General features: G+C 40.4%; 1 protein-coding gene across 4 annotated transcripts in view; it reads left to right on the forward strand.

Moving 5' to 3' along the window:
• LOC124593680 (ATP-binding cassette sub-family C member 4-like) overlaps positions 1-15,254 on the forward strand; it is a 473,970-nt gene that overhangs the window by 373,646 nt on the left and 85,070 nt on the right. For all 4 annotated transcript variants that reach the window (XM_047131977.1, XM_047131979.1, XM_047131978.1 and 1 more), the window contains 2 exons: positions 723-893; positions 4,411-4,538. In XM_047131977.1, the coding sequence (XP_046987933.1) occupies positions 723-893; positions 4,411-4,538 (299 nt within the window). The remainder of the gene's footprint in view (positions 1-722; positions 894-4,410; positions 4,539-15,254) is intronic.

Below are 15,254 nucleotides of genomic sequence, written 5' to 3' on the forward strand. Positions count from 1 at the left end.
GGTGCACTAGTGTCTTTTTAGTCTTCCTTCAATTTACACTTGGTTTGAATCAGACTGTAAGGGTTTCCAAAGTAATCAATATTTGAAAATCTGTAATGTAATTGGATATATAAAAAAATCCACTCTCTAAGCAAAGACAAGAGAACACATACATAGGAAGGAATTTGAATTTTCAAGCTTTTGGAGCCAGTGGCTCCTTATTCTGGCAGAAGGGTTGAAGGGGAAGGAAGAATGGTGAGTAAAAGGGCTTGTGAGGTTTAGGAATGGGGAGAATCTGAACAATTTGCCCAGAACACTGGGTCAGGGGAGACTTAGTTATCTGGTAAGACTACGGCTGATACATTCCCACATCATACTCTAACTAAATTGGTGTCCTGTCTTTAATGACCCAACATCTGATACAATTTGATCTTCAATACAGAAAACGAAAGTTGATGTTGTATACTGTGATGGAAGACTTGCAATTCATATAAAGATGAATCAAAGCTCACTGAATTGTTTTGTGTAGATAATTTTAATTTCATGTGCAGTAGAAAATTTGCAGAATCTGCAATTAATAATAATTAATGTTCATTTGTCTAAAGAACTGCCAAAAAATGTAAAGCATTCCTTTCAGAGGGATAATTACACTAACTCAGGTAACATTTGACCTAAAATCATATTAAGTAACCAGTTTGCGGAATTCCTACAACTGTAATTTCTGTTATTGAATGTTCTTGCAGATGTGTTTGGTGGTAGTGTGGGCTTGGCAATCACTCAGTCTCTCAATCTAATAAGGATGTTCCAGTGGGGAATCCGTCAATCAGCTCAACTTATAAACCAGATGACAGGTGTGGAACGTGTCTTGGAGTTTGCTGGTTTGAAGCCAGAACCATCTCTTGAATCACCTTCTGGTAAGATTATTCATTTCAGGTTTGGCAATAGTATGACAGAGCTAATTTTGCCATTCCTGAATTATGTGCCAGTTATGAGATCAGAGTTGTGAACAAAAACTAACATTTCACATTGAAAGCATGTTTATTAGCACACACACAAGTACAGAAGGGGTTGAACTGCCTGCTTCAGCAGAGAGCGCTCCTATTTATATTTAAATACAGTGTTGGCTTGTGCAGAATTTTAGCAATGTGTTACATTGTGAAGGCCTACAACCGTTAGATTTACAGGGTAGTAATCATAATAAAATTGAATATATTTTACATATACAAATTGAATTGCTTTTATTTAACTTATATTTAAGATTTATAATTAACAGTTTAGCATTGCAAAGAATAAAATAAAATGTAAGAAAGAGGAAAAGAAATATTGATAGCAATGGGAAATGAAGTCAAGCAGACAAACTGCCAGTCGGAACACTTGACCACTTGGCCATGGTGCCATTATGACAACTGCTGCTTTAAAACCCCTCACACTCTACACTTGCACAATACATTATACACAATTTCAAAGAAAAATACTGATCTTGTACTGTGAGCAATATAACAGTCATAACATTGGAAGTGATGACATTACATCAGAGCATGCATACTTCAAACAAAAAAAGCAGCTGTGTCCCTTCTCTTGAGTCAATTAATACTGTTTCTTGGTTACCACAGAGAAAGTACTAATAAACTGTTTTCATCCATTTTATTTGCATATCAGCATGCATCCAAAGAGAAATGGTGTGATTTTAGCATGATTTCTGTTCACATTAGAAGAGAAATGTTGTGATTTCCACATCATATTCAGAGAGAAATGTTGTAATTTAAATGTAATATTTACCACTTCTGTAGCACATTAACACATGATAACTGGACACTGCTGCTTAAATAGAATGTTCTAGTGAACAACAATATTTGATAAATAGGCAAGTTCCAAAAACTTACTAAAATCAGAAATGTAAAGTCATAAATTGTAGAAAAAGGTAGGAATCAAACTAGTGGCCTCCATGTTGTTAACCACCTGTTGTAACTGCTACACCACAGTGTATGACAGACAGCATGCAGCATAGCTCTTTCCCTCCTCACAAAATAATGATTCACTGTTTCATGGTGGATTGTAGAATACTGGATCTGGTCTAGTCAGTGATCCTTATGATGATGCTGGAATTTTGGTAATGTAACCACATCCTCATAATCAACATGACATTGAAATAGCATTCTTTCCATTGAGGTATTGTGAACACAGGCAGACCTTCATTCTTATGGTATGAGTTTCCCCTATCACCAATCTGCATTTCAGGACTTCATGCTAAGGACATGATGATGTCCCTATACTTTTGTTTCCGTGGTGTAAAATAATCATCCTCAGCTTTGTATATGATATCTGACAAGCAATATTGGATTTAGTATGGGCCAAAGTAGCACTATCTGTTGGCCATGTAGGATTTTCACCTGGAGCAGACACAATCCAGAGATGATAACCCAATTTCATGCATGTTTGAGAGTGACCTTGGCTAGGATGCAGTGATGGGCTTCATTTTACAGGCTTATAGTAGCCACTAGCAGTTGCTCAGTGTGCATAGAACAGCCCTCCTATTTGATTTTTTGCTAGTTAATAATCAGTGAACACTATTCTTTTTTCTATACAGTACTGTATGTCATGAACAGAGCATCTACAATGGAAAAATATCTGTGAAGTGTCCTCTGTTTTCCAAATATCTGTTTTTCTGCACAGCAATTGCATTGGTGAGGTAGACAGTTGCATCTGAATCATCAAGAACTTGGATCTTGTCTGAAAGTTACAGCAAATGTCTGGAGTTTCTGACTCCATTGCTCACTATTGGTCTGGCATTTAGAGGTTAGTGACAATGAGTGACAAGGTTATTCTTTGACTAACATTGTTACCTGCTCCTGGGTTGGGGTGACAATCAGTGCTGTTACTTGAAGCTGTGTGGTTTCAACATCAACAGATCTCATAAACCCTCATCTCTCTTCTATTACTATTAGCTGTATTAGAGATATGAGGTCCTGATGGTCTCCCACATCTTTTGGCGTACTCTCTTCTGGTGAATTGCCTCAATGTGCTAGCACCATTTGATGAAGCTTTGTGCTGTCTAGTTTAGGTTTCTGCATGTTCCATGGATCATATTTGCAACAACTCACCATGATATGGAATGTCTAAGTAGGCTCAATGGTGATATCCTTCAAAATCAGTGCTTAGTAAACTCCTCTGTCATGCCCTTCATCAGGTGTGAAACCATGCTGACTTTTGTCATATTAAGTTTCACAGTGCCAAATCAATTTGTACATACAACTGTTGTCATATCCCTCTGGCACTGGGATCCATCTCTTTGTTATTCTTTAGCTGCATGATTTTCTTTTGGTTGTCATGGTTGTCATCAAATGTTTTCCTAATTTCTGGCTGAAATTTCTTCCACGTCTTAAGCTTTTCTTATTATTTCAACCCACTGCTGGCCTGTGCCATCCACATGAAAGTAAAAGACATTGGCAAGACAAATCATGTCTTTCCATCTGCTGTATTTAGCGATACAGTTGAAACCCTTTAGCCATTTCATTAGATGCTGGCCAGCATCTATTGAAAACTCTGAATCATGAAAAAACTGTGGAGAGAAAAACATTTTGAAAACTAGTGAATTACAAAGAGATGTATTATAGTGTAAATGGATAGATAAAAAATCTACTCACCAAGCGATGGAAGGGGAACACACATGCAAAATTATTTAACTTTTACAAGCTTCCACAGCCAGTGCCTCCTTCTTCTGGCAGAAGAGGGGTGAAGAAAAAATACTGGAGAGGTTTAGGGAGAGGGGTACAGTTCAGAAAAATCACCCAGAACCCCAGGTCAGGGAGAGGATGAGAAGGAAGACTGCAGTGCTCTCCTACTGCTGCTTGGTGAATAGATTTCTCATCTATCCATTTACATTATATTATCAAAGGTATGTATTAGTCATTCAGAACACTTAAGAATGGAAGAATAAAACATTTAAATTGAGACTGATGTAAGAAATTGAACTCTGGAATATAAATTGCATTGTGTGTAAAGTGAATTGCAAGTAAACAGTCATTCAAAGTAACACTTACATTGGCAAGCCACCTTCAAATAAATAAATAAAAAGAAAATACAATCTGACTATAGCAAAAAGAGATAGCAGTTATGTGTGCATGAGGTGAGCTTACTTGTGTGAATGTGTGTTTGTTTTCTTTTCTGAAGAAGCTTTTGGCTGGAAGCTCACTGTGTAACAGTTTTTCATAGCACCTGTCTGTAATTCAAGGTTCATCTTTATGGTGAGTAGCAATCGATTTTTTCCTTATATTATTTATATAACCTGGAGTTTCTGTTGTTTGAGAGCCATGATAACATGCATATCTGACAGAACACACATTTTAATGTTATTTTCCTTATATTATTAAATAATGATGCATGTGATTAATAGTTGTTGAGCATTCTGATAATCAGTGTTTAATACTTCAGGAAGAATGCCACCTTCCAACTGGCCAGCAACAGGACAAATCAAGTTTCATCATGTGTTCTTAAAGTATAGTGAAAATTCTCCGCCTGTACTGAAGGATTTAAATTTCACTATAATGCCTCAAGAAAAGGTTTGTTGTGAAGTTTATTGTTTCTTACTTACTATTGTGAAGCACACAAATTACTTAGTTCTGAACCCCTAGCAACTTCATTAACTACCCAAACATTTAAAGAATGTCCCATTTCTTATTAAGTTAATATTGATTATGTGTAATAATAAAACCATACATTTGTTTTATATCAAATAGCCAGCTAAGGACCATGATAAGCCTGCAACTATTACGATGGATGTTCTCAGTTTTAAGGAAGAGTTTTTCATCATTGATAGGTGTCTAGCATGGTTTTCATCTCACCATTTAGCACCAGTTGTTCATTTCTCATCTCAGAAGTCCCAGACATAACTACAACTTTTCTAAAGATGTCTCAGCTTTGTGCCTCTTCTGGTTACATACCTATTTCCTGGAAGTCTTTTCCGATCACAGTATTTTTATTTTTGGTTTTGAGTCAAAGATGCTGAAGATGTCTATTTGGAATCATTCAGTCTTCTTATGTGGTTATAAAACGAAACTCGGAATTGGTGCATTATGTCCATAATATTTTGTACTTTAGAACATATTTCTTAGTTCAGTTTTTCTGTAGATACAATTTTTTATACGAGGGCAGTTCAATAAGTAATGCAACACATTGTTTTTCTCAGCCAATTTTGGTTGAAAAAACCGGAAATTTCTTGTGGAATATTTTCAAACATTCCCGCTTCATCTCGTATAGTTTCATTGACTTCCGACAGGTGGCAGCGCTGTACGGAGCTGTTAAAATGGCGTCTGTAACGGATGTGCGTTGCAAACAACGGGCAGTGATCGAGTTTCTTTTGGCGGAAAACCAGGGCATCTCAGATATTCATAGGCGCTTGCAGAATGTCTACGGTGATCTGGCAGTGGACAAAAGCACGGTGAGTCGTTGGGCAAAGCGTGTGTCATCATCGCCGCAAGGTCAAGCAAGACTGTCTGATCTCCCGCGTGCGGGCCGGCCGTGCACAGCTGTGACTCCTGCAATGGCGGAGCGTGCGAACACACTCTTTTGAGATGATCGACAGATCACCATCAAACAACTCAGTGCTCAACTTGACATCTCTGTTGGTAGTGCTGTCACAATTGTTCACCAGTTGGGATATTCAAAGGTTTGTTCCCGCTGGGTCCCTCATTGTCTAACCGAACACCATAAAGAGCAAAGGAGAACCATCTGTGCGGAATTGCTTGCTCGTCATGTGGCTGAGGATGACAATTTCTTGTCAAAGATTGTTACAGGTGATGAAACATGGGTTCATCACTTCGAACCTGAAAGAAAACGGCAATCAATGGAGTGGCGCCACACCCACTCCCCTACCAAGAAAAAGTTTAAAGCCATACCCTCAGCCGGTAAAGTCATGGTTACAGTCTTCTGGGACGCTGAAGGGGTTATTCTGTTCGATGTCCTTCCCCATGGTCAAACGATCAACTCTGAAGTGTATTGTGCTACTCTTCAGAAATTGAAGAAATGACTTCAGCGTGTTCGTAGGCACAAAAATCTGAACGAACTTCTCCTTCTTCATGACAACGCAAGACCTCACACAAGTCTTCGCACCTGAGAGGAGCTCACAAAACTTCAGTGGACTGTTCTTCCTCATGCACCCTACAGCCCCTATCTCGCACCATCGGATTTCCATATGTTTGGCCCAATGAAGGACGCAATCCGTGGGAGGCACTACGCGGATGATGAAGAAGTTATTGGTGCAGTACGACGTTGGCTCCGACATCGACCAGTGGAATGATACCGTGCAGGCATACAGGCCCTCATTTCAAGGTGGCGTAAGGCCGTAGCATTGAATGGAGATTACGTTGAAAAATAGTGTTGTGTAGCTAAAAGATTGGGGAATAACCTGGTGTATTTCAATGCTGAACAAAACAACCCCTGTTTCAGAAAAAAAATTTGTTGCATTACTTATTGAACTGCCCTCGTAATTTGGACCCAGTATATTACATAGGGTCTTTATCTCTTTTCTTCATAATTCCACTAGTAAACATCTCTCAGAAAGCATAAGACACTCACATGCATACAGGCACAACAGTTTTATGACCGAATTGTAATGATGAACTTTGTTATTTATGGAAAAGCACTTTTTGTTGTAAATGTGTCATGTCGCTTGGAAAGCTATTGACGTTTTTCTGGTCCTTGCTTTGAAGGTTCTTCATCTAGCCTCTTAGCTGCAATCCATTCACCAGATATTTAAACCTGTCTACAGGTTTTATTGTTCTGTAGCCTATTTGGTACTGAATGGGTTGTAGCACTCTTGATATTTGTTATTACTTCTGTGTGTGTGTGTGTGTGTGTGTGTGTGTGTGTGTGTGTTTCAAAATCTTCTATCCTTATGGCAATATGTCATCTGTAAAAATTAAATACAGTAGTCTGTTTCCACACCTTTCTTCTTATTCTCTGAAATGTTTAAACAGATTCCAGAGTTTTAATTCCTTGTGCCAGCTTTGTATTATTTTTTTCCAGTATGCAACTGGACAAGAATAATGAAGATCCATCATCCTGCAAAACTCTTGGTGTGATTCCAAATGTTTAGAGAGACTTCCTCAAAATTTGACATTGTCCTTTATGTTGGCCATGGTTGCTCTTGTACTATAATCCCTAGCATTTTTTAATTGACAACCATTTCTGTCAGTATACTGAAGGAGTCATATGCCTTTCTAAAACCTACAAAAGTAGATACATATTGTCTTCCTCTCAGTATTTGAAATCTTATTAATGTTTTCAGATTTTGTATTTGTTCTGCTGTAAACCAGACTTTTCAGAATCATCCTTGGTATTATCTCAGTTTATTCATGACTTGTTATGCTCCCCATTAAGATTAATTGTGATATTTCATCCTTGTTATTATCTCAGTTTGTTCCTGACTTGTTATGCTCCTCATTAAGATGAATTGTGATACTATCTTGCACATTACTAGGAGTAATGCGATGCCATAAAAATTGTTCAATTCTGTAGTGTGGCCTTTCTTATGCAGGCAATGAATCACTCTTACTTCCAATCATATTGTAGTTCTTTGTTCTGCTGTGGGAACACTGCACCGACAAAGCGGATTGCTGACAGTGATCTTGAAACCCAGGTACAAACACTGTGATAATCAATCTGGCTCATGGCTTTGTTGTTTTTGGTTGCTTGTCTAATGAATGCTCTGTATGATATGAAAAATGTTCTATGTTGTACATTGGTTCTATGATTATTCACCACCGTCATTGCCTATACCCTGTAAAATCACATTGGTGACTGTGTGTGACCATGTTCACATGTAATTTTGTCATTTCTTACTATTGTGTAGCTATAGTGCTGCCATTGTGCCACCATTGTGCACGACAATTGATGCATGTAGACAACAATTTTCATGGCATGACATTGGATGCTACAGATAACGCCCCACATGTAGCTTGTATGGTAAAATGTGACACTCCAATTGCAGACTGTCACACACAGTGCTACATTAGTGTGCAACCCTGCTGAACAGTGGAATGTAAAAACTATGTACTTTGTCATCATGCATGGGACCTTGTTCTTGGTTCAAATGGCTCTGAGCACTATGGGACTTAACTGCTGAGGTCATCAGTCCCCTATAACTTAGAACTACTTAAACCTAACTAACCTAAGGACATCACACACATCCATGCCCGAGGCAGGATTCGAACCTGTGACCGTAGCGGTCAGGCGGTTCCAGACTGTAATGCCTAGAGCCACTCGGCCACTCCAGCCGGCGGACCTTTTTCTATTCACAAACTGGGTAACACCTGAGCCACAGCAGTCCAACTGGTTGTATTTGTGCCTACTCGCTGTAGAAGAGACATGAACCATATCAAGTGTGAATCTGATCATGCTGGTCCTCATGCAACTGGTTGCATCCCTCCCCCATCATCTACGATGCATCATGTCACATATGGACAATATTTACTCAGCTGTTCTTCCATTATGAACATTGCCTTGCCAATCTACCAACTACTGGACACACTTCAAACTACCACCATTCCAGCCAGATACTCCAACATTATGGTTAGCCATTGTGGACAGCATCTAGCATCTTCAGATCCAGTGACATCAGTGACGGCTTGAAATTTGTTACCCGGCTAAGCCAGTTTGGGGAACATGTGGACACAGTAGGTGTTATAATCCTCAGCCTCTCCTCACTGATCCCCCACTCCTCTACCAACTGACCCACACCATCACATCATTTATGAAACAGTTTTAAGCAACAAGACTCCATTTTATTTTTGGCATCAACTCTGCACACAGATCGACCTTCACCTCATCCCTGAGCATTAGTTAAGGTCCGTGTGTGTTGGGAATCTCCACCCTGTAAGACCAACTAACCATGGTCACCCATGAGCACAAACCATTACAAGTATGCCTTAAACTTTCTGACTGGATATACTCTGTCATACAACACAGACATTGCAGCACTAATGTCAGCAACAATGACAGGGTGCATGACTCACAACTTCAATGTCAGTACAAATGATGGCCTGCTAACCTAGCTGAGCCAACACTGCCCAACTTCCACCAATGCTGATGTCACTGCACCCGGCTGAAGCAATGATCTTCATGTGGCATCAACAAACCACATCTTCCCCACCATCCATGCCACACCTGCACCTGTGGAGAACATTGCAAACTACGTTGTGTCCACACTTGCTTAGCATGCCATCAACCACAATGTGCCTGCACAGAATCACTTTCATTAGTATCATGCAACATACTCCGATTCTACCAATTGCCATCCTCCATGCAATTTCCCAAATTACATACTAGATTCATTGTAGATGCTCCAGACCAAACATGATATTTAGATTGTCTCAGTTCTACAAATGACAACGGTGGATTACATCTGCCCTATCTCTTTCTTAATAACAGACTTTTTGTAAATGACCACATCTGGCTATACCTCGTTGACATAGGCTCAGATTTCAGCACTTCACTGCCCATCTCACTAGGCCAAACACTATCCCACAGGCCTGCTCAACTCCACAGAGCAAATGATTAAACAATCCAAGTCTTTTGCTCACAAGTCTGTACACTAGACCTTGTCTTCAACGAAGAATTCACTTGGACATTTATCATCACGGATGTAGCAGAACCAGTTGCCAGTGCAGACTTTCTCCAGCACTTACACTTAGTGCAATACCTGACTAAGGTGTTCTAACTCACACAACCTGTGGCCACTCTGCTTCTGGTGTACTTGGTCATGCCTTTTAAGCGGCCCACCACAACAGAACAGGCCTCTCTGCACTCCTATGCTCCTACCACCACCTCACATGGATGTGTCTGATGCTCATTGGCTTCTCCAGGAATGGCTCCACAACTTCGACTGTATTCAACCCATCCAAGAACTCCTTTGTGACACACGTGAATTGAGCTTCCACTTACATTGCGACAACAACATCATCAAATATAAGAATGTCATGCAACACAACATATTCATGACTGGTTACATCAACTGTCTTCAACTGTTGCCTCCAACTCTCTGATATCTCTACACCACACCAACCCAGCACCTCTAATGCCACCCAAGAATAAGCTCACTACACCACTCCCTGCTACCCCAGAAAAAGTCAGGTCTGCACCGCTTATTTACTACTGAATCTTAGTTAACCCCCCACTGGAGTTACTCAGGCAGCATGCCATTAAGAACAGAACCATCCAAAAGGTACACCTGGGCACCCAGTATGACACAGACCTCACTGGCTGCTGCCTGATCTACTGAGGGCTGCCAAAGCAGCAGTGGATGAGCTCTTACAAGCATGGATAGTTCACACCTCTGATAGTTCATGGGTTTCTCCTTTTTTTAAAAAGAAAAAAACGCCACAACAGATCTCTCATGTTGTGCAATGATTACACAATACTCAGTGGTCGTTTCAGTATGGACAGAACTTCATTCATTAGTTAGTGAACGCCTCTGTTTACCTACAAATACCTATGTGCCCAGACAAAATTCACAAAAGGCTATTGTCATGCATTTTGGTTTGGTTGGGTGAAAGTTCATGCAGTACAGACTTAATGATATAACACAAATATGGCAGTACTTCATTGATTGTTTAATCTTCAAATTCCCATTCTGTTATACTTAACTAATGAGGAATCTCACGATAACCACTTCAGGCAAGTTTTTGATGCCTTCTCTCTCAACAGTGTCATAATCAATGGAGACAAATGTCAATTTTGACTCAGAGAAGTCGTATTCCACAGTCACATTGTCAATTTATTGGGTATCCATACCACACCATAATGCATAGAGTATCCAACTACTGACTCCACCACAAGAATGATAAATTGCTACAGAAGATACCTTCCACAGACAGCCTATCTGCAAGTGCTGTTAACACAAGCTCACACCAGCAAGAATACGAGCACCAAATGCAAACTCGCAAGGACAGGAAGATGGAATCTGCTTTTCAAAGCATTAATAACAGCCTTACCCAAGTCATCACCTTGGCACATCCCCTTCCTCATGCACAGTCCATCATAACAGCAGAAGCAAGTGACACCACTATCAGACTGTGCAACGACAAGAGGTGGGATGCATGCGGCAGCCACTCCATTTCTTCTCACTCAAACTCACATCTTCACAAAGTAAGTGGCCTGTGTATGACAGGGAGTTACTGGTAGTTTATGAAACAGTATGCCATTTCAGAAGGACATAGAAGGTTGCCACCTGTTATCTACACCAACCATTGCGCACTTAGCAGATTATTTTTCATGCATCAGCGCCTTGTCATCAACTCTTGACTACGGTCAGTTTGCTGAGCCACAACAATGTGTTGAACTGTTGCAAGCCCTCATTCATGACCCATCCATGAATCTACAGATTGAATCTCATCCTGTCCCAGGGGTGACCTGCCCTTTACTCTATGACATTTTCAAAATTGGACATGCCGTCCTGTAGCTTAACAATTCTGCCATGTTATACTCAAACAGCTCCACAATTTGTCATAACTGGGCATTCACCCAACCACCCACCTAGTGACAGACAGATTATACACTTTGTGCTCATGTATGTGTCCCATGTCAAAAGAGCAAAGTCTCAAGACACCGCAGCTGCCCGTAGGACGTTTTGAAATCCATAAAGGGTGCTTACAACATGTACATTTGACTGCCCCATGTCCGTCACAACAATCCAAGTGGGAAGTTCAGATCTGCACTCTTCCTTGAACTATGCAACATGACAGAAACTAAGTGATTCAGAACCACAGCATACAATCCTCAAAAGTGATGATCTGGTCAAACAGTGACGCCAGATGTTAATGGTGGCCCTGATGTATCATGGAGGACTGTGGACTGAGGGATTCCTGTGAGTCCTCCTGAGTTTCCAACGCACAAAAACAAAACCTTGAAGCCTCACTGGCCAAAATTCTGCACAACCAGACATTACCCCTGTCAACACCCTTCACACTCCCAGTCCTGATGCTGATATGCACTCATGCTACAGCTGGCCCTTCTGCAAGCCAACCACTTCCACATTTACTGCCTTTACGCCATCTGATATATGCCACAACCCAATGACCTCATCGCTACAGATCACACTGCACATGGAAGCCCTACCCATATCTGTACAGCCCCACTGACACATCACTCCATGCAGCCTCCCTCACAGTGCTGTGCACTAAGCCCACCACCCCCTCCCCCACCTGGCTCTGTGGGAACACTGTACCTACAAATAGGATAATTGTCAGTCGACCGGAGTCCTTGGCAGTAACTCACTGAAAGTCAGTCTGCCTTATGGCTTTGTTGTGTTTGGTTGCTTGTCTTGTTTGTGCTCTGTGTGATAACAAAAGCATTCTACATTGTATCCAGGTTGTGTGATTATTCACCACCATCACTACTTATATCCAGTCTCATAAACTGATGGAGAGCTGCATGCTGAAGACATGCCCCTCCATCTCTGCATCCATGACACCTGTGGGCTGAGGATGACATGGCAGCTGGTTGGTACTGTTGGCCTTCGTGGCCTGTTCGGACAGAGTTTAGTTTTTTATCACCACTTATACCCTGTAGAACAATATGCCCATATGTTTTTCATGGTTTAATGTGAAATATTTATTGCTTTTTGAGGTGGAAGCTTCCATAATTCTGCTATTGTGGAGTCTTTCCCATCAGCCGTTTTGTATTTTAGTCTGTGAATATTGTGTTTGATGTCCTTGTAATCTGGTGAAGGAGACAGCCCATTTTTACCGTGTAGTTTATTAGTTCTGATTGGATTAATTAATTTTTCACAACTTAAAAGTTTCTTAAGGTATTTGCAAGTGTAATAGTCTGTTTTTCTTCTTGTTCCATTAAGATTCCATCTTTCATTTGAAAACATGTGGGGAGTTTTATCCTCCTCTTAAAAATTTCTTTAATATTTGTGAGGTTCATTTAATTGATAGTTGTCCAATAATTCCTTAGCATACTTATGATTCCCACTATGAATTTGTTTTGTTTGGTCCTGCTTCTCATAGTGAATTTGTTTTGCTTTGTGTGCTCACTGGCTTTCATTGAACCAGATGTCTTCTTCCTTGGGTGTATGATATTTTCTCCAAAGAGTTAAATGATCCTTTTGTGTCAGCTTACAATTAATATCCTCCTGAGTGTGTTTCTTTCTATTTTAGTCCCTGCTCTCTCTCTCTCTCTCTCTCTCTCTCTCTCTCTCTCTCTCTCTCTCTCTCCCTCCCTTCCTCCCTCCCTCCCTCCCTCCCTCCCCCTCTCTCTCTCTCTCTCTCTCTCTCTCTCCCCCTCTCTCCCCCCTCCAACCCTCTCCCTCTCCCTTCCCCCCCCCCCCACCAGGAGGTAACTACCTAGCTCCCTACCTTCCTATGTACCTATCTATTTATGCTGTGTATGATGATGTCCATGTCGTTTTTCTTCTTGGCTAGACATCTACATCTACATCTATACTTTGCAAACCACCATGAAGTGCATGACAGAGGGTACATCCTATTGCACCAGTTATTACAGTTTCTTTTCATTTCATTGACATATGGAGTGTGGGAAGAATGATTGTTTGAATGCCTCTGTGCATGCTGTAATTATTCTAATCTTGTCCTCACACTCTCTATGTAAGCAATATGTAGGGGATTGTGGTATATTCCTAGAGCCATCATTTAAAGCTAGCTCATGAAACTTTATTGATAGACTTTCTTGGGACATCGTACATCTATCTTCAAGAATCTGTTGGTTCAGTTTTGTCAGTATCTCTGGGAGACTCTCCCACGGATCAAACAAACCTATGACCATTCATGTTGTCCTTCTCTGAATACATTCAATTCTGTTGTTAGTCCTATTTGGTATAGGTCTCACACACTTGAGCACTATTCTAGAACCAGTCACATGAGTGATTTGTGAGCAATCTCCTTTGCAGACTGACTGCACTTCCCCAGTATTTTACCAATAAACTGAAGTCTACCACCTGCTTTGCCTTGCCACAGTGGATACAGCGACTCCTGTCAGATCACCGAAGTTAAGCGCTGTCGGGTGTGGCTGACACTTGAATGGGTGACCATCGAAGCCGCCATGTGCTGTTGCCATTTTTCGGGGTGCACTCAGCCTCATGATGCCAATTGAGGAGCTACTCGACTGAATAGTAATGGCTCCAGTCAAAGAAAACCATCATGACAACCGGGAGAGCAGTGTGCTGACCACATGCCCCTCCTATCTGCATCCTCAGCTGAGGATGACACTGTGGTCAGATGGTCCTGATGGGTCAAATGTGGCCTGAAAATGGAGTGCTACCACCTGCTTTATCCACAACCGAGACTATGTGATCATTTCATTCCATATACCTTCAATGTGTTACACTCAGGTATTTGTATGATTTGATCAGTTCTAACTGTGACTCACTGATACTGTAATTGTAGGATACTTCATTTTTTCATTTTCTGAAGTGCAAAATGTTACATTCTTGAACATTTAAAGCAAGTTTCCAATCTTTGTGCCATTTTGAAATCTTATCAAGATCTGACTGAACATTTATGCAACTTCTTTCAGACAGTACTTCATAATAGATAATTGCATCATCTGCAAAAGTCTGACATTACTGTTAATATTGTGCTCGAGGTCATTAACGTACACCATGTACAGCAAGGGTTCCAACAGACTTCCTGGAGACACATCCAAAGTTACTTCTGCATTTGATGATGACTCTTCATCCAACATAACATTCTGTTTTGATGCCCCATATGATCATACTTTTGACTATAAGTGTAGGTTTGGCACTGAATCAGATGCCTTTCAGAAATTAAAAATACTGCAAAATTGTGTGGACATTGTTGAAGATTATATTTCTCAGGTAATTCAATGAGTTGTTTTCCATTTTAGTTGACCCTTTTATGCACCATGTAGAACTCAACAATATTCGTATACTTTGGTTTCCATCCAACTTTTGCATTAAAATCACTCAGTGAGATTTTTGTGTCATGATTCAGGATCTTCACTATTCTGGTACCTGCTGTACTCTAGAATTAATATGGCTTTTTTTTTCAAAGTCCTTATGGTTTTTGTCACTGTTGGGCCTTAGATCTTAATAAAACTACAGTATGTGTTTTTCTTCACACGGTGCATTGTTATCAAATAGGATGTGTCATTTATTGGTTCAAAGTTTGAGACAGATCTAAGGATTTTGTTGTTGACAACAAAGGATGTGCTGGAACACTCGATGTCCTTCATAACTCTCTTGTGGGATTTGCTCTTAAAGAATCAGTATCCATCTGATTTAAAAATTTCTTTATCTG

The sequence above is a fragment of the Schistocerca americana genome, chromosome 2 (assembly GCF_021461395.2).
Source record: "Schistocerca americana isolate TAMUIC-IGC-003095 chromosome 2, iqSchAmer2.1, whole genome shotgun sequence".
In the NCBI taxonomy this organism is placed as follows: domain Eukaryota; kingdom Metazoa; phylum Arthropoda; class Insecta; order Orthoptera; family Acrididae; genus Schistocerca; species Schistocerca americana.